This window comes from Zea mays, chromosome 4 (assembly GCF_902167145.1).
Source record: "Zea mays cultivar B73 chromosome 4, Zm-B73-REFERENCE-NAM-5.0, whole genome shotgun sequence".
Taxonomy (NCBI): domain Eukaryota; kingdom Viridiplantae; phylum Streptophyta; class Magnoliopsida; order Poales; family Poaceae; genus Zea; species Zea mays.
This window is the reverse complement of record NC_050099.1, coordinates 215,909,747-215,937,640: the sequence shown is the minus strand read 5'-3', so window position 1 is coordinate 215,937,640 and position 27,894 is coordinate 215,909,747. Positions and strand designations below refer to the sequence as shown.

At 46.8% G+C, this 27,894-nt stretch overlaps 2 protein-coding genes across 13 annotated transcripts in view; both read right to left on the bottom strand.

Annotated features, from left to right (window-relative positions):
* Positions 1 to 2,222: 2,222 nt before the first annotated feature.
* Positions 2,223 to 6,451, bottom strand: LOC103654591 (uncharacterized). The gene is made up of 8 exons (XM_008681431.4): positions 6,346 to 6,451; positions 6,064 to 6,194; positions 5,900 to 5,981; positions 5,472 to 5,601; positions 5,224 to 5,375; positions 4,756 to 5,154; positions 4,627 to 4,671; positions 2,223 to 4,010 (listed from the first exon to the last, which is right to left on the bottom strand). Exons 1-6 carry the CDS (start codon positions 6,417 to 6,419, stop codon positions 4,914 to 4,916), a joined length of 810 nt encoding a protein of 269 aa, XP_008679653.2. The 5' UTR covers positions 6,420 to 6,451; the 3' UTR covers positions 2,223 to 4,010; positions 4,627 to 4,671; positions 4,756 to 4,913.
* A 1,277-nt stretch (positions 6,452 to 7,728) lies between these two features.
* The window catches only part of LOC100193624 (Terpenoid synthases superfamily protein), a 36,537-nt gene continuing 16,371 nt past the window's right edge, over positions 7,729 to 27,894 (bottom strand). For 5 of the 12 annotated variants that reach the window (XM_035966667.1, XM_020551293.3, XM_020551296.3 and 2 more), the window contains one exon: positions 7,729 to 9,021. In XM_035966667.1, coding sequence (XP_035822560.1) covers positions 8,205 to 8,987 — 783 coding nt within the window. In that variant the 5' untranslated portion in view covers positions 8,988 to 9,021 and the 3' untranslated portion in view covers positions 7,729 to 8,204. Of the gene's footprint in view, positions 9,022 to 10,986; positions 14,413 to 18,915; positions 19,062 to 27,894 lie in introns of all 12 variants that reach the window. The other 7 variants (XM_035966669.1, XM_020551294.3, XM_035966665.1 and 4 more) reach the window with 6 other exon arrangements.

Sequence of the window (27,894 nt, the reverse complement as noted above, 5' to 3'; positions counted from 1 at the left end):
TATATCTAGGATTACCACGAATTAATTGAACTTGATTGGGGTTAAGAAAGATGAGTGATCTAAGAATAACCTTAACCACCTCGTGGTCATCCCATTTCTTGCTCCCGAGGTTGCGCACTTGGTTCACCAAGGTTTTGAGCCGGTTGTACATATCTTGTGGCTCCTCCCCTTGGCGAAGACGGAAGCGACCGAGCTCCCACTCGATCGTTTCCCGCTTGGTGATCTTGGTGAGTTCATCACCCTCGTGCGCGGTCTTGAGTAGATCCCAAATCTCCTTTGCATTCTTCAACCCTTGCACCTTGTTATATTCCTCTCTACTTAGAGAGGCGAGGAGTATGGTTGTGGCTTGGGAGTTGAAGTGCTCGATTTGGGCTACTTCATCCTCATCATAGTTTTCATCCCCTACGGATGGTACCTGTGCACCAAACTCAACAACATCCCATATGCTTTTGTGGAGCGAAGTTAGATGAAATCGCATTAAATCACTCCACCTAGCGTAATCTTCACCATCAAAAGTTGGTGGTTTGCCTAATGGGACGGAAAGTAAAGGTGTATGTTTAGAAATACGAGGGTAGCGTAGGGGAATCTTACTATACTTCTTACGCTCTTGGCGCTTAAAAGTGACGGACGCCGCGTCGGAGCCGGAGGTGGATGCCGATGAAGAATCGGTCTCGTAGTAGACCACCTTCCTCATCCTCTTTTTCTTGTCCCCACTCCGATGCGGTTTGTGGGAAGAGGATTTCTCCTTCTCTTTGTGGTGTGAAGAAGATCTCTTCTCCTTCCCTTTGGAGGAATCCTTCTTCTTCTCCTTCCTCTTGGTGCGGGACTCTTCCGATGAAGTGCTCCCGTGGCTTGTAGTGGGCTTTTCGCCGGTCTCCATCTCCTTCTTGGCGTGATCTCCCGACATCACTTCGAGCGGTTAGGCTCTAATGAAGCACCGGGTTCTGATACCAATTGATAGTCGCCTAGAGGGGGGGTGAATAGGGCGAAACTGAAATTTACAAATATAAACACAACTACAAGTCGGGTTAGCGTTAGAAATAAAAAACGAGTCCGCGAGAGAGGGTGCAAAACAAATCTCAAGCAAATAAGAGGTGTGACACAAGGATTTGTTTTACCGAGGTTCGGTTCTCGCAAACCTACTCCCCGTTGAGGTGGTCACAAAGACCGGGTCTCTTTCAACCCTTTCCCTCTCTCAAACGGTCCCTCCGACCGAGTCAGCTTCTCTTCTCAAATCAAAACCGGGAACAAAACTTCCCCGCAAGGGCCACCACACAATTGGTGCCTCTTGCCTTGATTACAATGGAGTTTTGATCACGAGAACAAGTGAGAAAGAAAAGAAGCAATCCAAGCGCAAGAGCTCAAAAGAACACGGCAAATCTCTCTCGCTAATCACTAAAGTCTTGTGTGGAATTGGAGAGGATTTGATCTCTTTGGTGTGTCTAGAATTGAATGCCTAGCTCTTGTAAGTGGTTGAGAAGTGGAAAACTTGGATGCAATGAATGGTGGGTGGTTGGGGGTATTTATAGCCCCAACCACCAAACTAGCCGTTTGGTGGGGCTGACTGTCGTATGGTGCACCGGACAGTCCGGTGCACACCGGACATGTCCGGTGCGCCAGCCACGTCACCAAAGCCGTTGGGTTCCGACCGTTGGAGCTCTGACTTCTGGGCCCGCCTGGATGTCCGGTGGCGCACCGGACATGTACTCTAGAGTGTCCGGTGCGCCAGTATGGGCGTGCCTGACTTCTGCGCGCGCTGGCGTGCAATAAATGCGCTGCAGGTAGCCGTTGGCGCCGAAATAGTCGTTGCCCCGCAGTTACACCGGACAGTCCGGTGTACACCGGACATGTCCGGTGAATTATAGCGGAGCAGCCGTTGCAGTTTCCCGAAGCTGGCGAGTTCCTGAGGCACCGTTCTTTGGAGCACCGGACACTGTCCGGTGTACACCGGACAGTTCGGTGAATTATAGCGGAGCGCCTCTGGAAATTCCCGAAGGTGACGAGTTTGAGTTGGAGTCCTCTGGTGCACCGGACACTGTCCGGTGGTGCACCAGACAGTCCGGTGTGCCAGACCAGAGGTGCCTTCGGTTGTCCCTTTGCTCTTCTGTCGAACCCATTATTTGATCTTTTTATTGGCTAAGAGTGAACCTTTGACATCTGTATAACTTATACACTAGAGCAAACTAGTTAGTCCAATTATTTGTGTTGGGCAATTCAACCACCAAAATCATTTAGGAAATAGGTGTAAGCCTAATTCCCTTTCAGTAATCATCTCTCTAACATTAGTGTATAGGAAAAAGAGAGAACTCAGCTGAGCCTGTTGTCACTACTGCCAATAGAAGGATGCTTCAGTTTTAGATGAAAAACAATGGATACATACATAGAATCGCTACTTGTATCGATTGAGGACACGGTAAATCACTTCGGCAAACATTTGCCATGGTATATGCACTGTGTTTAATTATTTTTTCTGGATTAAATTATGTCACTTATTGATTCGATTTTCTTTCAGCATAAGTCGCAATAAGCGAATGAGAGCAACGGGGCATGCAAGCATGCATGGGCATCCTGGCATGTGATGTGCTCTTCAATCCGTGTGGCTGGAGGGCTGCCGGCTGGGTCATGTGAACAGAACGTGTGTATTGCTAGCGGATGCTCCTAGTCCTAGCCCAACTCACTCACTGCCGGTCCGTGGAATTGGAGTACACCGACCAGGAAACATCCAGCCTCATCACGCATGGGAGGTAAGCTAGCTAGCTGACAACTCTCGAGTGACTAAACATATATACCATATCTGTTAATCTGTCGTGCATTGGCCATATCATTTTCTTTTCCCATGAAGAATTGCATTATCCAAATGGTCGATCAGCACCAAGCAATAGGAAGTTAAATAATGGTCTTTCACCAACAACCAATGACTCATCTGATGGAAATTCTCAAAATTAGATGACTGCCGAGACAGCGATGGTGAACAAGAAAATGAGGCACTTGATCGCAGGTACTCTTAGTGTGTGGTTTTTATCATTACTCTACTCAAGGTAGCAGGTGGCTCATGTGAATTTGTGTTTTGTGTGGTTGTGTCACAACAACCGGCGGAGGAAAAGATCTCAGAGATACGCACAAGACTTTGTTGAGGCTGTCTCAAATGTTGATTCTAACTTTGACAGTGACGACGATATCATGGGAGAGGCATTGTATGATGATGAATACCTGAGAAGTCGCAAACAGAATAAGCCATCAAGTGCTTCTGAAGATGATGAAGAGTTCTAGTTGGAAGAAAATGTCGAAGATGATGATGAATAAGAGGAATATTCATTGAGTACCAGTGAAGATCTATCGCCAATATGATTCTTTTTGGACTCAGATACGGAGCCTCGAAAGGTAAGGAAATCTAACGCATCAGATCCTGATGCTGGCTCCGATGCCGAGAATGATATGAAGCTCTCGACATCGGGTCAAGAGCAAGAGGAGGGAGAGGATGATAATCATGGTGGACAAAATGGCAATAACGCGAATGATAAAATGGAGGAAGACCACACTGCAGCAGAAAATAAAATAGAACCAGAAGAGGAGGAGAAGGAGCAGACACAGCAGTAGTCTGTAGAGAAGATGGATGCTCCTATAAGGGAAAATAAAAGTGTAGGAAGAACATTCCTAGATTTAAACAAGCTTGCACCTAGAGGTGGCTTTGATGATGGTCCAAGCTTGACAGTGAGAGATGACATGGACAACATCTAGGGAAATAAAGTTGTGTGCCATACCTTAATGTATTTCAGGATGGACTAAATGTTGTCATTCTTAGAACATGTAGAATCTGGCATGGCTTTGCTAACCTGGGTGTGCTTCATCTTGCATGTAGTGTATTATAGCAATATGGAATAAAATTTGTAGTTGTAAGCTTAAAAGGCATACTTTGTTCTCATTTTATAACCAATGTATTTGCATACATACCTTTTGGGTGGTGATGACAATTCATTATTGGTTGGTTGGTCTGTATACTCGTCAACATTCTGTGATTAAAAGAAAAAGTGTCAGTTAACTTAGATGGTTGAAAAGAATGAGTATGTACAGCTGAAATTCGGAGAGCTGGCTTTTTTTAGACTCAACTTCATGTGATAATGACATATTTAGGACAGCTTGAACAATAATTTGTAAGCTAAATTCAATCATTCTATTTTATATTTCAATAAAATAAAAGAGTGGAAAGCTACATCCTGATCAAAAAACTGGTTTTATACACGTATTTTTGGTTTATGTGAGGTTGTCACGTTGATCTAATTATACTTAACACTAGAGAAAATACCTATATGTGTCTATGTACATAAGTTAATATTATAAGTGCATGGAAATTACCTCTTGCACAGGCTTTTTTCAGACTCAGCTTCATGTGATAATGACATATGTAGGACAGCTTCAATGATAATTTGTAAGCTAAATTCAATCATTCTATTTTATATTTCAATAAAATAAAAGAGTTAAAAGCTACATTCTGAGCAAAAAACTGGTTTTATACACATATTTTAGGTTTATGTGAGGTTGTCACGTTGATCTAATTATACTTAACACTAGAGAAAATACCTATGTGTCTATGTACATAAGTTAATATTATAAGTGCATGGAAATTACCTCTAAATTCTTGGATGCATCGTAATACTCTAAGATGCGTCGAACCTGTCAAATATGTTTCAGTATGTTACGTATTTTTGAAATGGTTTACAGAGACTTGAAGACATTATTATGTAAGAAGTTTTGTACCATATTTTCCTGTCTAGCTGAAGTGGATCGTTTAGCAAATGATGTTGCTGGAGAATCCTGTGTGGCCGTAGATTCAAACACATCATCTTGTGTAAGTAGCTGCCCTTGAGGATAGTTGAGCATTGCAGATGGTACCGAGGTTTGTCTTCCATGATTTGTTAGCACATATAGGATAGAGAAACTTTGTTTGTCACTGAGAATGCTGACATATAAAGGGTGACTACAAAGGTAAATTTCAAAGATACAATGGCAGCTAGATCTGGTGGGAAACCCTGAGAAGCTATAGGTGTTGTAATAAGAGTGTCACATGGTTTCCCTACTATTCGCTTAGCTATGGTATCGAAACAGAAGAACTCAGCTTCACATGTTCCATCAGTGGCAACGAAGCTGAGTTTGTAGCTGCCAAGCAAATGTGTTAGCAATACGTAAAGGAATCGTAGGAAATAAAATGTGTATGTTTAGGGTTACCTAAACTTTACATCTGTACAACCACATGATGTACAGCGGTATCCAGTGGAGGTTTGAGGTGAAGACTTTTTGCATTTGGTGCAAGATGGAAACCACCATTTGCTATCTTGTATGAGTCGTGATATAGTGGCGGTGCACTTAAAGCCCTGTGGCTGCATCATATAAGACAAAAATCGTATTATAAATACATTAAGTTCATTTTTTATGTATTTAAAAGGTGGAATAGAAAAGGATTTGACAATAATTACAGGGAACATATCTAGATCCATCTCAAGTAGTTCTTGGATAGTCTTGTCTTCGATATTCGGTTTTTGAGAAACCTCAAATTCTTCTTCTGCTACTGTGGGTTTAATCATTTGGAGATCACTTCTTTGTAACCTTCAAGTAATGTGACGTTTTGGATCAGATAAATGTTCGTAAACTTCTGTCCACTCTATCTTTTTTTGTTTCCATTCTATTGGTTCATTATGGAGTAAATGTGGATTTGTGAGGAAAAGTGGCTATAAAAAGATTGTAGTATTATAACCTTTCTATAAAAAATCAATATTGGTAAAATATTAGATTGGGACAGTTAACTACATGAATAATATTACTTAATTAAAGTGCGTGTGTGGAGGGGAAAATCGAAAGTACGGAGTGTCTTAAAGTTCTGAATTTTCTAATTATTGTGTCTTACTTGATGTAGTATTCCTGTGCCTCAGGAATGTCTGGATTGAAGTACCATGTAGTTGCTGCAGTGCCGCTTAGATATGATTGGCCTATGTAACAAATAACACACTTGTTAGATTGTTTGTCTATGTAAATAATGTAGACATTGCTTTGAACTATTTGAAAACATACCTTTGAATTGCTTAGCTAAGCATCCAACAAACATTATGACAATAGGTTTATTATTGCCTTGATTGCAGACATTGTCAATAGAGAAACCTGATGCTTGATCCCCGCAAAGCGTGATTTTTAGAGAGGCGTCACTAAAGAGGAAAAAAGAAAAAGAATAACATAGTTAATTATAATCATACTACCTATTGTAAGGGTTATTATGGAAAAGGTATTGTAGGATCTGATACATTATGTATGGTGCAAGATAATAGCAACAGTACATAGCTAAGAATTTGTTTGTACCTTATATTTTTTATGAAGATATCCCTGACGATGTTTTCAAAAATAAAACTTGATGGTGGATCCAACATGGCCATGATGGGTTCAACATCGGAAAAGATGTACCTCTGTCAGGTACCAAACTTTGGGTTTGAAATGATAAAGCTGAGACCGGGCAGGTGACTTGCACGAGAAGAGAGTCTCAGTGAAGTGTCTCCGTCTGAGTCGATTAAGGACCTTGTCGATGTAGGCCCGCTGACCGAGGACCCTTTAACTGGTCACATGCCTCATCATGGGTAAGCTTTGCCTCGGGCAGACTAATACCAGAATAAGATAACACACAATGGGAGTGAAGAGATGGCAAGAGTAGCGTGTACCCTCCGTTGCAAGAGGCTGGACGGTGGTGTATCTGTGCTCTCGGTTGGCGTGAACCTGATCTGGTCTTAAGAACCCCGGTGGCGAGTTGACATATGCAAGGGTTAAGTGCTACATATGTCATGTGATTGGAGATCCTCAGCTGAGTATAATCGATTCGGATCGCCATAACTTCGCGGACATGACTTGGTCACTAACTTACACGTAGCATTCCAGTGAATAAGAAGGGTTGAAAAGAAATTGGCTGTATAGGTCAAGTGATTGAATTAGGGTAGAAAGAACTCTAGAACTCAGGTAATGACTTAACTGGCTAAAACTGGACTTTTAAGGATCCACTATTAGTAAGCATTTCTGCAAACAGAGTCTTTGATTATTGATAAACTATACCTTGATTCCCAAAGGCCAGCATATCCTTGAGAGTCTTTTATTTTGACGGGTAAGACTTGCGAAAGTACACTTCGTACTCAGGGCTTTGTCCCATATTGTTTTAGGTGAAGAAGCAACAAATTTTTGTTGCTTCTGTTCCAAGGTGGTGCCCAAAGAAGAAAACCAAGACTGAAGCTGCGGGAGGAAGTGTCCTCCTTTAAGAAAAACTTTTTACTGTTCGGTATCTGTATTCCTTACCTTTTCCAAGAGCGTTTCACCCGTCACGCAGACATTACATCAGAGGTACGCGAATGCGGAAGCAGTTACAATAACGTACTTTATTTTAAAGTAAGAAAGTGTAGTATTATTACAGAACAGAGTAAATATAGGAGTGCAGAAGTAATATTATTACATAACCTGGGAGGCAAAACCCCTCCCAATAAAAATCTAAAAATTTGTTTTGAGAGTTCGAAGACCTAGATGACAGGCTGAATAAGTTTAGAAACCTATAGTGCTCTTGGATGATTATTCTCGTATCAGCAGTCAACACAAAACTGGACTTTTCCATGGTATTGTGTTTTATGAGGCTGGCAGGAGTGAAGGACGTCTCGTCTACACGCTCGACTTCCCCATACAAGTTTCAGTTGCCCATACAAGTTTGACATCTGAACCGAAAACAGGAATTTTATAAACTATAGAGTAACTAATTGAGTTTATCAAAAAAATAGTGTCTGCTTTCTGCTGTATGAATACAAACAGGCATTGTATGTTCCAAAACAAAAATAAAATAGGCATTGTCAGTGTTGCAATTGTGCAATGTAAATGAGCCCAACCCACAAACACAACAGAAAGCACGACACATATTCAACAGCTTCAAATCTGCTGCAAGTAGCAGACCCTACTCATCTTATTCAATCTCTGCTATGTCAAAAACCCCCCAATAAAAAGCTTTTTGCTACAAGGAACAACAGCAGCTCCCATGGTTGAGGGCAAAAAGTTCCTCCTCCTCATTAGTACCTGCTTCGCCACGCGTTCCAGTTAAGCTTCAGCTGTTACCACAGAGGAGAGACCTCGTGGACTCCCCTCGACAGCCGAGGATCAAACACGTTGAACTCACACCTTCGCAGGGTATCTAGGAGGACCTAGGCCGGCAAGGCTGGGAGGAGCACAGGGATCGCCTCTTTGGGCACGGACGATGCCAACTCCCGCGCCTTGTGCAGGTGAGCCTCTGCAACAGATGTGACCTTGAAAACTACGTCTGGCAGCCTCACGCCCGCCCTGACCTCCGACCTGCCACCCTCCCGTGTGATGAGCAGGCCGCATTCCTCGGCCACACTAGCTGGGATATAATGTACCGTCCCTTGCTTATTTACATGGTGCGGCAGCGCCTTGAGCAGTAACAGAAGCCCGCTGGCCTTGCCGATGTGAGAGGCGGCGTGGTCAGCCACGGTAGACTGTATTCCGCCAGCCTGCAGGGTCATGTAAAGGATGGTGGACTGGGTGTCCTCTGCATACCTCTCCAACTCCGCGCTCGTCCCAGGAATGGTGCCTTCCTCACGGTTGGTGTCGTTGATCCTCGCCTCCACGGACCGCTTCAGCCAGTGCTTGCTAACCTTATGGTCTGCGATGACCGAAGAGAGCGCGTGGGCAACTAGGTGCTCGACCAGCTTGTTGCCAAAGACCTTGTCGACCGCCTCCTTCCACCAGAGGAGGCGCATGAGGCCGGTCCGGGGGTCGGACACCACATCCATGGCCCTTGCTGTCTGGATGTTGAAGGCGCGGAAGGTGAACGCGGCCTTGCGCACGGCCGGGGCCAGGTGGAGAAGGCAGAGGTAGTGGTGGTAGTCATAGGCGCGGACTTGCCTCACGCAGTATGAGAGTGCTGCCCGCAGGCTACTGCTTGCTGCAGGCGTGCCGCCGCTCATGAACCCTGCCTTCCTATATCAGGAAGGAAGGTCTCTGCACCACACAAACAAAAGAAAGGCACATGGTTAGATTAAATTCTGAATATACAACAGCCAAGATTTGTGCACACGTTCAGATTAGTTAGGGCCTATTTGGATTCATTGGCAATAAAAATTAGCTAGCTAATAGTTGCTAACTTTTAGCGAGAAGTTGTTTGCATCCATGTGCTAATAGGTAGTTATATAGTGAGTTGAAGGTTGAAAGTCGCCTAGAGGGGGGTGAATAGGGCGAATCTAAAATTTACAAACTTTAAGCACAACTACAAGCTGGGGTTAGTGTTAAAATTAAATTCGAGTCTGGAAGAGAGGGAGAAAACAAATCACAAGCAAATAAGGTGGATGACACAGTGATTTGTTTTACCGAGGTTCGGTTCTTGCAAACTTACTCCCCATTGAGGTGGTCACAAAGACCGGGTCTCTTTCAACCCTTTCCCTCTCTCAAACGATCACTTAGACCGAGTGAGCTTCTCTTCTCAATCAAACGGGACACTAAGTCCCCACAAGGACCACCACACAATTGGTGTCTCTTGTCTTGGTTACAATTGAGTTGAACACAAGAAAGAATGAAGAAGAAAAGCAATCCAAGCGCAAGAGCTCAAATGAACACAAGTCTCTCTCTCACTAGTCACTATTTGATTGGAATGATCTTTGGACTTGGGAGAGGATTTGATCTCTTTGATTGTGTCTTGTATTGAATGCTATAGCTCTTGTAAGGTGTTTGAAGGCTGAAAACTTGGATGCATTGAAGTGTGGTGGTTGGGGGGTATTTATAGCCCCAACCACCAAAAGAAACATTGTCAGGTGCGCCAGCCACGTCACCCGGCCGTTGGATTCTGACCGTTGGAGCTTCTGACATCTGGGGCACCGGACAGTCCGGTGGTGCACCAGACAGGTCCTGTAGACTGTTCGGTGCGCCTTCTGCGCGTGCTCTGACTTCTGCGCGCACTATAGCGCATTTAATGTCTTCTGCAGGCGACCGTTGGCGCGAAATAGTTGTTGCTCTGCTGGCGCACCGGACAGTCCGGTGCTACACCGGACAGTCCGGTGAATTATAGCGGAGTGGCTCCCGGAATTCCCGAAGGTGAGTAGTTCGGAGTTGAGTTTCCTGGTGCACCGGACACTGTCCGGTGGCACACCGGACAGTCCGGTGCGCCAGACCAGGGCACACTTCGGTTGTCTATTGCTCCTTTTATTTGAACCCTTTCTTAGTCCTTTTATTTGTTTGTTGTGAACCTTTGCCACCTGTAAAACTTATAATCTAGAGCAAACTAGTTAGTCCAATTATTTGTGTTGGGAAATTCAACCACCAAAATCAATTAGGAAAAGGTGTAAGCCTATTTCCCTTTCAATCTCCCCCTTTTTGGTGATTGATGCCAACAGAAACCAAAGCAAATATAAAGTGGAGAATTGAACTATTTTGCATAAGTGCAAAGGTTACTTGGAATGAAACCAATAATTATTCCTACTAGATATGCATGGATGACTTTCTTCTTATTTAAAATTTTGGACCATGCTTGCACCACATGTTTTGTTTTGCAAATGTTTTGGAAATTCTTTTCAAAGTCTTTTTGCAAATAGTCAAAGATATATGAGTAGGATTTTGAGAAGCATTTTCAAGATCTGAAATTTTCTCCCTTTGTTTCAAGTGTTTTTCCTTTGACTAAACAAAACTCCCCCTTAATGAAATCCTACTCTTAGTGTTCAAGAGGGTTTTAGATGTTAATTTTGAAGAGGGTATACCAAATTGAAATTATATCACCAATAAGATACCAATTTGAAAACACTACTTTAAAAACAAATTGAGAGACTAAAATTTTTGAAATTGGTGGTGGTGCGGTCCTTTTGCTTTGGGCTAATACTCTCTCCCCTTTGGCATGAATCACCAAAAACGGAGTCATTAGAGCCCTTTTTAAACTACTTTCTCCCCCTATGGTAAATAAAATATGAGTGAAGATTATACCAAAGTTGGAGAGCGGTGCGGAGCGACGGCGAAGGATGAATAATTCGATGGAGTGGAGTGGAAGCCTTGTCTTCGCCGAAGACTCCATTTCCCCTTTCAATCTATGACTGAGCTTGAAATACACTTGAAAGCCACATTAGTCATAGCAAAGAAAGAGATATGATCAAAGGTATATAAATGAGCTATGTGTGCAAAACATCAATCAAAATTCCTAGAATCAAGAATATTTAGCTCATGCCTAAGTTTGGTAAAAGTTTGCTCATCTAATGGCTTGGTAAAGATATCGGCTAATTGTTCTTTGGTGTTAACATATGCAATCTCGATATCCCCTTTGTTGGTGATCCCTTAAGAAATGATACCGAATGGCTATGTGTTTAGTGCGGCTATGCTCAACGGGATTATCTACCATGCGGATTGCACTCTCATTATCACATAGAAGAGGAACTTTGGTTAATTTGTAACCGTAGTCCATAAGGGTTTGCCTCATCCAAAGCAATTGCGCGCAACAATGACCTGCGGCAATATACTCGGCTTCTGCAGTAGAAAGAGCCACAGAATTTTGCTTCTTTGAAGCCCAAGACACCAGAGATCTTTCCAAGAACTGGCAAGTCCCTGATGTGGTCTTTCTATTAATTTTACACCTTGCCCAATCAGCATCGGAATAACCAATTAAATCAAATGTGGATCCCCTGGGGTACCAAAGGCCAAACTTAGGAGTATAAACTAAATATCTCAAGATTCATTTCACGGCCCTAAGATGAACTTCCTTAGGATCGGCTTGGAATCTTGCACACATGCATACGGAAAGCATAATATCCGGTCGTGAAGCACATAAATAGAGTAAAGAACCTATCATCGACCGGTATACCTTTTGATCTACGGATTTACCTCCCGTGTCGAGGTCGAGATGCCCATTAGTTCCCATGGGTGTCTTGATGGGCTTGGCATCCTTCATCCCAAACTTGGTGAGTATGTCTTGAATGTACTTCGTTTGGCTAATGAAGGTGCCCTCTTGGAGTTGCTTCACTTGAAATCCTAAGAAATACTTCAACTCCCCCATCATAGACATCTCGAATTTTTGAGTCATGATCCTACTAAACTCTTCACATGTAGATTCGTTAGTAGACCCAAATATGATATCATCAACATAAATTTGGCATACAAACAAATCATTTGCAAGTGTTTTAGTAAAGAGAGTAGGATCAGCTTTTCCGACTTTGAAGCCATTAGCGATAAGGAAATCTCTAAGGCATTCATACCATGCTCTTGGGGCTTGCTTGAGCCCATAAAGCGCCTTAGAGAGTTTATAGACATGGTTAGGGTATTCACTATCTTCAAAGCCGGGAGGTTGCTCAACATAGACCTCTTCCTTGATTGGTCCATTGAGGAAGGCACTTTTCACGTCCATTTGGTAAAGGTTAAAGCCATGGTAAGTAGCATAGGAAAGTAAAATGCGAATTGACTCAAGCCTAGCTACGGGTGCATAGGTTTCACCGAAATCCAAACCTTTGACTTGTGAATATCCCTTGGCCACAAGTCGGGCTTTGTTCCTTGTCACCACACCATGCTCATCTTGCTTGTTGCGGAAGACCCACTTGGTTCCTACAATATTTTGGTTAGGACGTGGAACTAAATGCCATACCTCATTCCATGTGAAGTTGTTGAGCTCCTCTTGCATCGCTAGCACCTAATCCGAATCTTGAAGTGCTTCCTCTACTATGTGTGGCTCAATAGAGGAAACAAAAGAGTAATGTTCACAAAAATGAGCAACACGAGATCGAGTGGTTACCCCCTTTTGAATATCGCCGAGGATGGTGTTCACGGGGTGATCTCGTTGGATTGCTTGGTGGACTCTTGGGTGTGGCGGTCTTGGGTCCTCATCATATTCCTTATCTTGATCATTAGCATCTCCCCCTTGATCATTGTCCTCTTGAGGTGGCTCCTCTTGATCTTCATCATCATCTTGAGCTTGATCCTCATCTTGAGTTGGTGGAGATGCTTGCATTGAGGAAGATGGTTGATCTTGTGCTTGTGGAGGCTCTTCGGATTCCTTAGGACACACATCCCCAATGGACATGTTCCTCAGCGCGTCGCACGGAGCCTCTTCATCATCTAGCACATCAAGATCAACTTGCTCTACTTGAGAGCCGTTAGTCTCATCAAACACAATGTCACAAGAAACTTCAACTAGTCCCGTGGACTTGTTAAAGACTCTATATGCCCTCGTGTTTGAATCATATCCTAGTAAAAAGTCTTCTACATCCTTAGGAGCAAATTTAGATTTTCTACCTCTTTTAACAAGAATAAAACATTTGCTACCAAAGACTCTAAAATATGAAACATTTATCTTTTTACCGGTGAGTTCATACGATGTCTTCTTGAGGATTCGGTGTAGATATAACCGGTTGATGGCGTAGCAAGCGGTGTTAACCGCCTCAGCCCAAAACCGATCCAAAGTCTTGTACTCATCAAGCATGGTCCTTGCCATGTCCAATAGAGTTCTATTCTTCCTCTCCACTACACCATTTTGTTGTGGCGTGTAGGTAGAAGAGAACTAATGCTTGATGCCCTCCTCCTCAAGGAAGCCTTCTATTTGAGAGTTCTTGAACTCCGTCCCATTGTCGCTTCTTATTTTCTTGATCCTCAAACCGAATTCATTTTGAGCCCATTTCAAGAATCCCTTTAAAGTCTCTTGGGTTTGAGATTATTCCTGCAAAAAGAACACCCAAGTGAAGCGAGAATAATCATCCACAATTACGAGACAATACTTACTCCCGCTGATGCTTATGTAAGCAATCGGGTCGAATAAGTCCATGTGGAGTAGTTCAAGCGGCCTATCGATCATCATGATGTTCTTGTGTGGATGATGAACACCAACTTGCTTTCCTGCTTGACATGCGCTACAAACCCTGTCTTTCTCAAAATGAACATTGGTTAGTCCCAAAATGTGCTCTCCCTTTAGAAGCTTATGAAGATTCTTCATCCCAACATGGGCTAGTCGGCGATGCCAGAGCCAACCCATGTTAGTCTTAGCAATTAAGCAAGTGTCGAGTTCAGCTCTATCAAAATCTACCAAGTATAGCTGACCCTCTAACACTCCCTTAAATGCTACTGAATCATCACTTCTTCTAAAGACAGTAACACCTAAATCTGTAAAAAGACAGTTGTAGCCCATTTTGCATAATTGAGAAACAGAAAGCAAATTGTAATCTAAAGAATCTACAAGAAAAACATTGGAAATAGAATGGTCAGGTGATATAGCAATTTTACCTAATCCTTTGACCAAACCTTGATTTCCATCCCCGAATGTGATAGCTCTTTGGGGATCATGGTTTTTCTCATAGGAGGAGAACATCTTCTTCTCCCCTGTCATGTGGTTTGTGCACCCGCTATCGATGATCCAACTTGAGCCCCAGATGCATAAACCTACAAAATAAGTTTAGGCCTTGTTCTTAGGTACCCAAACGGTCTTGGGTCCTTTCACATTAGAAACAAGCACCTTGGGTACCAAAACACAAGTCTTTGATCCTTTGTGTTTGCCCCCAACATATTTGGCAACTACTTTGCCTGATTTGTTAGTTAGCACATAAGATGCATCAAAAGTCTTAAATGAAATATTAGGTTCATTTGATGCAATAGGAGTTTTCTTCTTAGACAATTTAGCACGGGTTGATTGCCTAGAACTAGATGCCTCACTCTTATACATAAAAGCATGATTAGAGCCAGAGTGAGACTTCCTAGAATGATTTCTCCTAATTTTGTGCACGGGATAACCGGCAGGGTATAAAATGTAACCCTCGTTATCCCGAGGCATGGGAGCCTTGCCCTTAACAAAGTTTGACAATCTTTTAGGAGGGGCATTAAGTTTGACATTGCCTCCCTGTTGGAAGCCAATGCCATCATTAATGCCAGGGCGTCTCCCACTATAGAGCATACTACGAGCAAATTTAAATTTTTCATTTTCTAACTCATGCTCGGCAATTTTAGCATCTAATTTTGCTATATGATCATTTTGTTGTTTAATCATATCCATGTGATCATGAATAGCATCAATGTTAACATCTCTACATCTAGTGCAAATTGTAACATGCTCAACGGTAGATGTAGAGGGTTTGCAAGAATTTAGTTCAACAATCTTAGCATGTAAAATGTCATTCTCATCTCTAAGATTGGAAATGGAAACATTGCAAACATCTAATTCCTTAGCCTTAACAATTAATTTTTCATTCTCATTTCTAAGGCTAGCAAGAGAGGCATTCAATTTTTCAATCTTAGCAATTGAACTAGCATTATCATTTCTAAGATTGTCAATTGAATCATCACAAATATTTGACTTCTCAACCTTAGCAATTAATTTGGCATTTTCATTTCTAAGGTTGGAAATAATATCATGGCAAGTGCTTAGCTCGCTAGTTAATTTTTCACATTTTTCTATCTCTAGAGCATAAGCATTTTTCACCTTAACATGCTTTTTATTTTCTTTAATTAGGAAGTACTCTTGGGTGTCCAAGAGTTCATCCTTCTCATGAATAGCACTAATTAACTCATTTAATTTTTCCTTTTGTTGCATGTTTAAGTTGGCAAAAAGTGTTAATAAATCATCCTCATCATCAGTAGAATTAGCCTCATCACTAGATGTTGCATACTTAGTGGAGGATCTAGATTTTACCTTCTTCTTCTTTCCGTCCTTTGCAATGAGGCACTTGTGACCGACGTTGGGGAAGAGAAGCCCTTTGGTGACGGCGATGTTTGCGGCGTCCTCATCGGAGGAGGAGTCGGTGGAGCTCTCGTCGGAGTCCCACTCCCGGCAAACATGGGCATCACCGCCCTTCTTCTTGTAGTACGTCTTCTTTTCTCTTCTCTTTCCCTTCTTGTCGTCGCCCCTGTCACTATCACTTGATAATGGACATTTTGCAATAAAATGACTGGGCTTACCACACTTGTAGCAAACTTTCTTGGAGCGGGGCTTGTAGTCTTTCCCCCTCCTTTGCTTGAGGATTTGGCGAAAGCTCTTGATGATGAGTGCCATCTCCTCGTTGTCGAGCTTGGAGGCATCGATGGGGACTCTACTCGGTGTAGAGTCTTCTTTCTTCTCCTCCGTTGCCTTGAATGCCACGGGTTGCACATCGGGTGTGGAGGAGACGCCTTGCTCGATGATTTTCTTGGAGCCTTTGATCATTAATTCAAAGCTCACAAATTTTCCTATTACTTCCTCGGGAGACATTATCTTGTATCTAGGATCACCACGAATTAATTGAACTTGAGTGGGATTAAGAAATACAAGTGATCTTAGAATAACCTTGACCATCTCATGGTCATCCCACTTGGTGCTTCCGAGGTTGCGCACTTGGTTCACCAAGGTCTTGAGCCAGTTGTACATGGCTTGTGGATCCTCCCCTTGGTGAAGCATGAAACGACCGAGCTCCCCCTCGATCGTTTCCCTCTTGGTGATCTTGGTCACCTCATCTCCTTCGTGTGCGGTCTTGAGTACATCCCAAATTTCTTTGGCACTCTTCAACCCTTGCACCTTGTTATACTCCTCTCGACTTAGAGAGGCGAGGAGTATAGTGGTGGCTTGGGAGTTGAAGTGCCGGATTTGGGCTACTTCATCCGAGTCATAGCCTTCATCCCCCACGGATGGTTCCTGTGCACCAAACTCAACAAAGTTCCAAATGCTAGCGTGGAGTGAGGTTAGATGGTGCCTCATTTTATCACTCAACATACAATAATCTTCACCGTCAAAAACCGGTGGTTTGCCTAGTGGGACGGAAAGTAAAGGGGTGCATTTGGAAATGCGAGGATAACGTAAGGGGATCTTACTAAACTTCTTGCGCTCATGGTGCTTAGAAGTGACGGACGGCGTGTCGGAGCCGGAGGTGGATGGCGATGAGGAGTCGGTCTCGTAGTAGACCACCTTCTTCATCTTCTTCTTCTTGTCACCGCTCCGACGCGACTTGTCATGTGAAGGGGATCCCTTCACCTTGTTGCCAGACTCCCCGGATGGAGCCTTCCTATGGCTTGTGGCGGGCTTCTCGCCGGTCATCATCTCCTTCTTGGCGTGATCTCCCGACATCACTTCGAGCGGTTAGGCTCTAATGAAGTACCGGGCTCTGATACCAATTGAAAGTCGCCTAGAGGGGGGTGAATAGGGCGAATCTGAAATTTACAAACTTTAAGCACAACTACAAGCCGGGGTTAGTGTTAGAATAAAATTCGAGTCCGGAAGAGAGGGCGAAAACAAATCACAAGCAAATAAGGCGGATGACACAGTGATTTGTTTTACCAAGGTTCGGTTCTTGCAAACCTACTCCCCATTGAGGTGGTCACATAGACCGGGTCTCTTTCAACCCTTTCCCTCTCTCAAACGGTCACTTAGACCGAGTGAGCTTCTCTTCTCAATCAAACGGGACACTAAGTTCCCACAAGGTCCACCACACAATTGGTGTCTCTTGTCTTGGTTACAATTGAGATGAACACAAGAAAGAATGAAGAAGAAAATCAATCCAAGCGCAAGAGCTCAAATGAACACAAGTCTCTCTCTCACTAGTCACTATTTGATTGCAATGATCTTTGGACTTGGGAGAGGATTTGATCTCTTTGATTGTGTCTTGTATTGAATGCTATAGCTCTTGTAAGGTGTTTGAAGGCTGAAAACTTGGATGCATTGAAGTGTGGTGGTTGGGGGTATTTATAGCCCCAACCACCAAAAGAACTGTTGGTGAGGGCTTCTGTCGCATGGCGCACCGGACAGTCCGGTGCGCCAGCCACGTCACCCGTCCGTTGTATTCTAACCGTTGGAGCTTCTGACATCTGGGGCAACGAACAGTCCGGTGGTGCACCGGACAGGTCCTGTAGACTGTCCGGTGCGCCTTCTGCGCGTGCTCTGACTTCTGCGTGCACTGTAGCGCATTTAATGTCTTCTGCAGGCGACCGTTGGCACGAAATAGTCGTTGCTCTGCTGGCGCACCGGACAGTCTGGTGCTACACCAGACAGTCCGGTGAATTATAGCAGAGCGACTCCCAGAATTCCCGAAGGTGAGTAGTTCGGAGTTGAGTTTCCTGGTGCACCGGACACTGTCCGGTGCGCCAGACCAGGGCACACTTCGGTTGTCTATTGCTCCTTTTATTTGAACCCTTTCTTGGTCCTTTTATTGGTTTGTTGTGAACCTTTGGCACCTGTAAAACTTATAATCTAGAGCAAACTAGTTAGTCCAATTGTTTGTGTTGGGCAATTCAACCACCAAAATCAATTAGGAAAAGGTGTAAGCCTATTTCCCTTTCAAAGGTGCATATGAATCTTTAGCAGCTCCATATCCTGCTAATGGAACTAGTAATAGTTAGCAGCCCTTCCGTTAACAATTATCAGATTATTAGCAGGTCTGTTTGTATCAACTAGTTTTAATTTTAGTTGCTAATTTTTAGTGTTAACGGATCTAAACGGGCCCTTACTGATAAAGGAAGTGAAAGAAACTCCAACAGATTGGCTAAAATTAATAGCTAAATCCTAGTATTTTGTCATTTTGTAAAATAGAAAATCCCTCGAAGAGGAAGAGGTCCACAACAGCCTTGCTATTTTGCAAAGTTACATAGCAACACCCATGATTAGCTATATATGGCTAATAAAAATCAAGGTATAGCTTACTTTCTATTTTACAAAATCATAGCACATCATTAAAAGGAACAACAAAAATAGCATATATATGAAAATGAACACCTGCTTCAGTTTCAGGGGTTCATATTTGATACATATATATGAAATGGAGTGCAGAAATTGCAGGGAAATTAGACATGACATGACCAAAGTTAAACTGCAATTGGTTTGGGGCTGATGAATAACTATATCCAGTGCAAACAACAATGCAGACGCAGCATATCGGGTCAAAAGAAATGTAGAAACATAAATGTTACTGGCTTCGATGGTGACCTGACCTAGCAGCCTAGAAGGTGGGATGGGCGACTGAGGAAGGGAGACCACCTGATGTGGTGATTGCTAGGGAGGCCATTACCGCGCACCGGAGAGTTAGAGCGCGGTGACGACGGCTGGCCATCGGAGGCGCACCGCGAAGGGCATGGATCTGCATGCTCAAGCGCAGTGTTATTAAAACTAAGTTTAAACGACGTTTAAACTACATTTAAACGTCAAAACTCTAATTAGAGGTTGAGACCATGTTTTAGCATTTTGGCATTCTAAACTGTAAAACGCAAAGTTTTATGAATTTTAGACCATTAGCTACTTTTGGGCCCAGTCTATTAGTTACTTTTGGGGGTCCAATCCAGCTCATGGGTGAAGTTTTGGTAAGCCACTAACCTCTCTATCTTAATATTTAACTTCATGTTATTGTCTGAAATTATGATGTATTGATATTTTTCCTATGTTGTTTAAACCTACATTTAAACTTTGTTTAAACATTTAAAAGTCAAAATTTCACCCATGAGCGTTTCAGCGTTTTATCGTGTTAATAACCTTAGTAAAAAGAGAGTAGGTGTCGATGACATCAAAGATATGCAAAGAAATTATGCATCGTATGTTTTCCTTTGTTTTGTAACAGAAAAAAATGTGCTCATAGTAAGCAGATCAAGTTCACATAAGCGAACAAGTAGCATATTGTGTCCATCTCAGCAAAATATGAACCTGAGGGCTAGTTTGGAAACATCATTTTCCAAGGGATTCTTATTTTTCCCAAAGAAAAATGAACTAATTTCCCTTTGGAAAATGAAAACCCCTTAGGAAAATGGGGTTTCCAAACTAGCCCTAAATAGGTTAAGTTTCCTGACTGGTAAACAAGGCAAGTAACAGAGGATTATAAGAGAACAAAACTGAATCAAACTGCAAGCTCTAAATAAAGAAGCCTGGGTCAACTTGAAGCAACAAAATCCAGGTATGTAGTCGTCCGTTTGAGTATCAGAAGCTACTATGTAAGATCCAGATGGAAAGTCCCTCCATTCACCTTCTAAGTAGCAAAATTGGCCTAAAAAGTTGTGATGCTTAGCCTTCCTCGAGAGGTCAAGACTACAAATTTCAAATGTAAAATCAGTGTTCCATAACCCATTGTAGACCTAATTGTCAGTGCCCTCAATGTGACAGCCCAGGCCATGAACTAAGCACCAACCACCATGGTTTTGGCAGATAGGCATCGATTCTCCCCAACTTACAACAGCTCGGTGGCAATACCTTCATCAATCAGAGGTTTTACAAGATTGTACAAGATTGAGCCTTTCTTCTCTTCTTTGCTCGTACAAAATAAAAATGTTTAAACAAAGTGTTTAAACAATCGGAGTTAAAATAAAAATGCTTCGATGCAGCATGGAATATATCAGCAGATGAAGCTTAGATATAGTTATGCCATGTTTTGCATTACCTGCCTATAGAGACTAACAAGAGTTGTTTTCGTAAAACGCATGGAATCTACAAAGCTTTTACACTGTGCTGTATTGTTGTGGAATGCTCTACCCCTGTAACAGTGTCTAAGGTAACTGCTTTTGCCCATGTTTTAGGGCTTCAAGAGATAATGGTAATTCCTTGTCTATTGTTGTGATGATCCTAATTTTATCCTTACAGTGCTCATCTTTGTCTTGCAGAAGGAGGAGCCCTTTGCCTTCCCCGAGAAGGCGTGAGAGCTGTTCTCCATGTCCTAGGAGGCACAATAGTCCACCTCCATCACGGAAGCGTTACAGAAGAAAGAGTAGTCCGAGTGTCATTAAGTTTCCAGTTACTGCATCTCAAAGTTCCCACCTTGGGTTGGAAGAGAATAAGAATGCTATTGATACGCAAAGGCTAGAAGAAGAAAAGAAAAGGTGGGAAGTTTCTACTTTACTATGTAGTCTACATTATTTTTTTTCCTACAGAGTCAAATGTTTACTGTTGCACTGTTGGAACTTGCTCTCAGCAGCAAGGAGGCCAACAAGGGTGAACAATGGTAACAACAGGGTTACGTGCTCGGGGGCAATAGCTCTGTTAATCCAGCCTCTCACGGGCACTGTGCGGGGGTATTTATAGGTATCTGAGTGCCCAGCGCCTCGTGTTAAGGACGCATGTGCCCTCAGACACCTAGTTTATCCCCAGAATATTCCCATAAAGCAGGGTTACAAGCTGTAATTACAAGCATGCCTTTACAAATTAGGCCCGTAACACAAAGGCGGCCACGCAGGGCCCGTTACAATGGGCCAGATCACACGTGGGCCTCAGAACTGAACGAGGTCGCGCCGCGGGAAGGCGTCGCCGCAGGCCTTCGTCTGGTGCCGAATGGAGCGAAGGGTGTCCCTGCCCGTTTTGTCTCTGTCAGACCAGCGACTGCGGCGAAGGCCTCGAGCGAAGGGTGGCGTCTTTGCCTTCGCCCCAACATTTGCCCTCCGAGGGACCAGTTCGACAAAGTCACCTGGTGCCGAAGACGTCGCTAGATGGCGGAGACGCTGCCCTCGCTCGAAGTGGTTCCGCGGGGGTTTTTGATGTGACCGTTGATGGACGGCGTACTGTTGGATTGCGGGTTTCCCGAAGCGTCGCGCCCTATCGGATTGCGGGTTTCCCGAAGAGCCGCGCCCTGCCTATAAAAGGGGGCGGGGGTTGGCGCTGTTTAAACTTTGCCTTCCGCGCTCCGTGAAAACCCTAGCCACCCGCCGTCTTGCTGTTCCTCTTCTTCCGCTGCTCCTTTTGCTCGCCGGAGTTCTGGCTCGAGTGAAGCAGACCGCCCGCCGCCGCCGACGGTACGTAGCAATGCCGTCCTCTTCTTCTTCCGCCGACACCACGCCGCCGGCCGCCGCCTCGTCAGAGGAGACGTTGAGTAGCGTGATGGTGGAAGAGTTGCGCGCCGGCGACTCTGTTGATTTTGGTGTGTCACGGATGACGCCAGCCCGCGTTGAAGATATGCAGCGGTTGGGCTACTTTGGCGGCGGAGTTGCTCGTGCTCCAGGGACGGAGGAAGTCCCCGAGCCGGAGGGTGAGTTGGTTGTTTTCGAGGCGTTCTTCGCCGCCGGTCTCCGCTTGCCTGCGCACCGGTTTGTTGGCGAAGTCCTGCGTAGATTCAGTGTTCAAATACATCAGCTGACACCGAATGCCATGGTGGCGCTGGCGAAGTATGTCTGGGCGACGACTTCGTACGGCGGACAGCCTCCGGTTGAAGTTTTTGCGAAGAATTATTGTTTGCATTGGCAGAAGAGGGTGGTTGGGGACGGAATTGCCCGGTTCGGGTCATGCACATTCACGCCGAAGACCGGCAAGACCACAATGCCAGTAGTGGAGTTGGTTCCGTGCGCCCGCAACAAGTGGGGCAATTGGAATGAATTTTGGTTTTACGTTGCGGAGGGTACTGTCGAAGACCATGAGGGACTCCCCGTGTCTGAGTTGTGCTCTCATTATTACTCTGCGTATCCGCCCTTTGAAGTGGCGGAGGAAGATGCAGACGAAGGGGCCCTTCGGTGCGCCGCCGGTCAGAGCAGTGGGCGTGATTTAGTTGAAGAGTTTGTGGCGTACGGGGTGTGGCCCTTGGCGCACGGCTGGGCGCTGGGCGAAGTGTGCCCTCGCCAGATGCCTTTTCACGGAGGGAGGGTGGTGCGAAGCCCTGCCTTCGCACTAAATCTACGAAACCGCGACCCGGCCGCCTTTGTGCGCGATGCGGAGGACGAGGCGGTGCGGCTCGTGGGGCGTTACGTGCCGAGGACGGAAGGCCAGCGCAGCTTTGATATCCGCGGGTCAAATGACCGTTTGAACAGGGTCTTCGAATTAAATCAATTGCCGTACGACGGCTATCCTGGTCAAGACGAAGCGGACCGCCGTGGGAAGAAACCGGCGGTGGAGACTGGAGGCGACCCTGCGCTGGTGGCCGCCCCTTCCTCAAAAAAGAGAAAATTAGGTACTGCGATGGGAGGACTTGGGGTTTCTGATAGCTTTGCTAGAGAGTTAATGAGGACGTGTGTGGCCCCGGGGGAAAGGATGTCTTCGCCCGAGCTCCGGGAGTCTTCGGCTCGGATGCTGAGGGTTACCGGGGGTTGTTGGCCTAGGAATGTTCCTATTCCCAGCGCGGCTGACGAGGACTGTTTTACATCTCGCATGGTTCGTCAATGGAGAGTTTTTCCTTACGGGCACAATATTGCTGCTGTTGTGTCGGCAGTGATGGACAAAGATCGCCAAGGGGCAGCGCAAAAGCGCCAGGCGACTGTCAGGATTCACGAAGCTCGGCCGAAAAGGCAGCGGGGAACTGCGAAGGCTGCGGCCTCCGGCGGAGGCAAGCCACCGCTGGCGGCGAAGACGGGCGCCTCTGCACCTAGCAAGGCGCCGGAGGCGACGGCGGGCGCCGGAGGCTCCAAGTCAACGAAGGTGGTGCCGCCGGCCAGCGGAGTGGCGGAGGCTTCGAAGGCGGCCCGAGCGCTGCCGTTGGCGGGCAAACGTGTTGCCGACTTCGGCACCGATATTACTGTGGACGACTATCTTGGTGGTAAGTCGCTGGCCTATTAATTTTTTTTTTAATTTGTTGACGCGTTGCAGGGCCGGACGAGGGCCAGCTCGCTATAGTTGCGCCTGGCGCGGCGATCGCGACGGCCGCCAAAGTGCCGAAGACGTGGGGCGAGGCGCTTGGCGCCGGAGGCGAGGTGTCGGCCCTCGCGCTGGTCAGGGACGAGGCGGGAGTGGCGACCCGCCGGCTGAAGGGAGTGACGGAGGCGCTGAGTCAAGCGACGGAGGCGCTGAGTCAGGTCCGCTGAGCTATACTCTTCCCCCCCCCCCTTTTTTTTACGGCAATGGCCTTACGTGTGCTCTGCAGGTGGCTGACTTCACCAGCCGTACTGCGTCGGGGGCCCTTACGGCAGCTTTGTCTGCCGAAGTCGAGAGACTTCGGACGCAACATGCTGACGCTGTCCGTGAGAAATTGGCCTCCGACAGCAAGTGTCGTAAACTGGCGGACAGGGTGGCCGCCCTGGAGAAGGAGAAGGCTGACCTCCGGCGCCAGCTGGCGGGGGAGAGGAGGGAGGCCAACGAAGCCATCGCCAAAGAGCAGGTTGCGCAGGCGGAGGCCAAGCTGGCGCGGGCGGAAGGCAATATTGCCAAGGAGCTCGCCGGTCAGCTGCAGGAGCGGCTTACTGCCCTGGAGAGCCGCGCGAAGGGGGCCGAGGCCGCGACGCGAGCGGAGGCCGAACGGACGCGCACACAGCTTATGGCTACATATCGCGAGCTGGGTGCGCGGACCAGTGACTTCGAGGTGCCGGAGCGAGAGCCCGAGCTTCGCTGTCTGGAATGGGTGTAGGAGGAGCTGCAGGAGCTCCCCACTGTCTTGGGGGGGTTAATGTCGTTCACCTCCCTGGTCACCTGCGAGGGGGCGGTGAACGCACTCTCTCGCGAAGGGTGCCGGCACTTTGAGGCCTTCGACCAGGCAGATGAAGATTTTGGGCGAGATATCTATGAGGTCGAAGACCCCGTGGTGAAGGAATCCGCCGGGGCCCTCTATGACCGGATGTGGGGTCTGTACGGTCGTGAGGTGGTCAGGGAGCGGGCCGAGGCTGCGAGGGCTCAGGTAACGTTGTCGTTTGTTCGGCGTTTGCTGGATGTGGTCTGTGCGTGTGTTTGCTGAATTTTTGTGTGTTTTGTCTTAGGCGGAGCGTGGCGAGCGGGTGGACGACTTCGGGGCACTGAACAGCGCGCTGCCTGACCCGGAGCCGACCCCTGCGGAGGCCGCGACTGGAGTCGCCCCGGAACCAACCCCGGAGACTGCGGAAGACGCGCCAGGCGCCCCCACATCTGCTACGGCCGGCGAAGACCTGCCCCCAAAGGTGGCCGAAGGCGCGCCTGATGCCCCCGCAGCTGCTGTGCCGAGCGCTGAAGATCCCGCGGCGGTGGCGGCGGAAGCAGCGGCGGAGCCAACGGCGGAGGCTCCCGCAGCGGCAGGGCCTTCGCAGGTGGCGTAGTGGGTGTTTAGGGTTGGGGAATTTTTGGATGTTGTGCTGAATTTTGGTTGCTGCGCAGGTTCAAGATTTTGGGCCTGCGCACGCAACCGCTACTACTGAGTTTTTGGCGGCTTCGACCGCGGAAGGTGGGAATGAATATGGTGGGTCTGCATCTGAGTTTTTTGATTTTACTGATTCTGGGAGCTCGGTTGAGTGGACTGAAGAGTCGTCGGAGGAGGACTTGGATTATTTTGTGGCCTTGGATGTGGCTGCGGCGGAGGCTTCGCCACACGCCGCGGACGCGCCAGACGTGCCAGGTCCTAGCACCGGGCGCCGACGACGAAGGGCGGATGCAAAGCGTAGGGTTAATGCGGAGGAAGGGGCTCGACTTCGCGTGAGTAGGGTTGGTCGGCAGGAGCTGTTGTCTTTGCCGGCCGCCGTGGGTACAGGGGAAGGGGAACTGCGAAGCCTTTTTGCGGGTGAAGAGCTTAGGATAATGTTATTTAATTATAGGGAGATGGGAATTATTCCTAAGGTTGAGCCGATGTAGAGCGTGGTGCCCTCGCTTGTATATGTGTAAGGGCTTGTAAGATGAAGTTGTGTGCCCTCGCATGCCTGTGCCTGCGAGGGCGCTGTGTACTTTGTCTGGTATGGTTGGTTATGCTGTGCTGGTGTGATTATAGTCGGTCTTGGCGCGGATGGTTTGATGCTGTCGTTTCTGCTTTTGTTGTACTAGTTCGGCTGCGCCCTTAGGCGGCTTCTGCGCGGAGTCTTTGCGATAGACTTCGGGCTTTTTCGCACTTGTTGTGCTAGTCCGGCTGCACCCTTAGGCGACTTCTGCGCGGATAGTCTTTGCGATAGACGTCGGATTTTTTCGCACTTGTTGTGCTTAGTCCGGCTGCACCCTTAGGCGACTTCTGCGCGGATAGTCTTCGCGATAGACATCGGATTTTTTCGCACTTGTTGTGCTTAGTCCGGCTGCACCCTTAGGCGACTTCTGCGCGGATAGTCTTCGCGATAGACATCGGATTTTTTCGCACTTGTTGTGCTTAGTCCGGCTGCACCCTTAGGCGACTTCTGCGCGGATAGTCTTCGCGATAGACATCGGATTTTTTCGCACTTGTTGTGCTTAGTCCGGCTGCACCCTTAGGCGACTTCTGCGCGGATTTGTCGCACGCGAGGGTGGCTAGCGCTTAGCCTCGCGGTGACTTCGAATTGGTCGAATGCCGAAGACCGTTGTCGCGGTCTTTTTTCGACACATATTTTTGCGGGGGATTTTTCTCACATATATTACATGGCTCCGCCTCGTTAAAAACCTCACCCCCCGGGAGGAAAAGAGTGCGGGCCGGTATAAGTTTGATTGCGGCGAATTACAAGGGCGAAATCAGCCCTAAATGGGTCAAACAAAAAATTTGCGAAGGTTGTCGATGTTCCAGGAGTGCTCTAGGTCCTCGCCGTTTGGCGTTGTGAGCCTGTAAGCGCTAGGGGAAGCTTTTGTCTTGACTATGAAGGGGCCCTCCCACTTGGGCTCCAACTTGCCCTTGGACTCCGTCCGAGCTGTTCGGACGAGTACGAGGTCCCCCTCGCTGAACTCCCTCGGGATGACTGTGTGGTCGCGCCATGCTTTGGTCTGGGCTTGGTATTTGTTTAGGGCCTGTAGGGCGAAGACCCGGTCTCCGTCAATGAGATCTTTTGAAGTTGGCTCGTCCACGTCGGGGACGGCTGACGGAACTGTACGCGGGGACCCATGCTTTATTTCTTGCGGGGTCATTGCCTCCGATCCGTATAGAAGGCGGAAAGGAGTGAACCCGGTCGCCCTGCACTCAGTTGTATTTAGCGCCCAGACTGCCTCCGGTAATAAATCGGTCCATCTGCCTTTTTTTCATCGAGGAGCATCTTCTTGACAGCTGTGAAGATTTTCCCGTTGGCACGCTCCACGACCCCGTTGGACTGCGGATGATAGACTGAAGCGAAGGCAAGCTTGGTGCCGATGGAGAAACAAAAATCCTTGAAATCTTGACTGTCGAACTGCTTGCCGTTGTCAACTGTTAGCTCGGACGGTACTCCGAAGCGGCAAACAATGTTCTGCCAGAAGAATTTTTGGGTAGTCTTTGATGTGATTGTGGAAACAGCCCTCGCTTTAATCCATTTAGTGAAGTATTCGACGGCTACGAAGGCGAACTTAAGGTTCCCCTGAGCGGTGGGCAGGGGCCCGACAATGTCCAGGCCCCAGCGCTGGAGAGGCCATGTATGGGCAATCAGCTTTGTATATTGCGAGGGGTTGCCTGACCGAGGAGAGAACTTCTGGCAGGCTTCGCAGGACCTTGTGACTCGATTTGCGGCGCAGATCATTGCAGGCTAGTAAAACCCTTGTCGGATCACCTTGGCCGCCAGGGCCCTTGGCCCTGCGTGTGAGCCGCACGTGCCACTGTGGACTTCGCGTAGGATCTGCATGCCTTCGGTTTCGGTGACGCATTTAAGCATTGGCTGACTGACCCCTTTCTTGTATAATTGGCCCTCAATCAGTGCGAAGTCCCGGCTTCGATGTCTGAGGCGCTTTGCCTCACTGACGTCGGTTGGATGATAGTACCCCTGTAGGAACAGGGTTATTGGTGCCCGCCAGTCTTCGGTCATGATTAGGTTGACTATGTGGTGGCCCTCGCTATCATTAGTTATTTGGAGCCCTTCGGGGCTCCGGACGGCTCGCGTGCCGATGGTGTGAAAGAACACGTCGGAGGGCAAGGGCTCGCCCCTAGCGGCGGCCTTGGCTAATGCATCGGCCTCCTCGTTCTTGGCCCTATCCACATGCTGCAAGGTGAATCCCTTGAACTGTCTCTCGAGACTTCGGATAGCCGCGAGGTATTGCATGAGCGCGGGGTCTTTTGCTGCATAGTCTTTCTCGACCTGGCCGGCAACTATCTTGGAGTCTGTCTTGATGATACATGTGGTGACTCCGAGGGCCCTTAGCTTGCGGAGGCCGAGGATAACCGCTTCATACTCTGCTACATTGTTTGTGCATCTGTCGGATTCCAGAGCGAA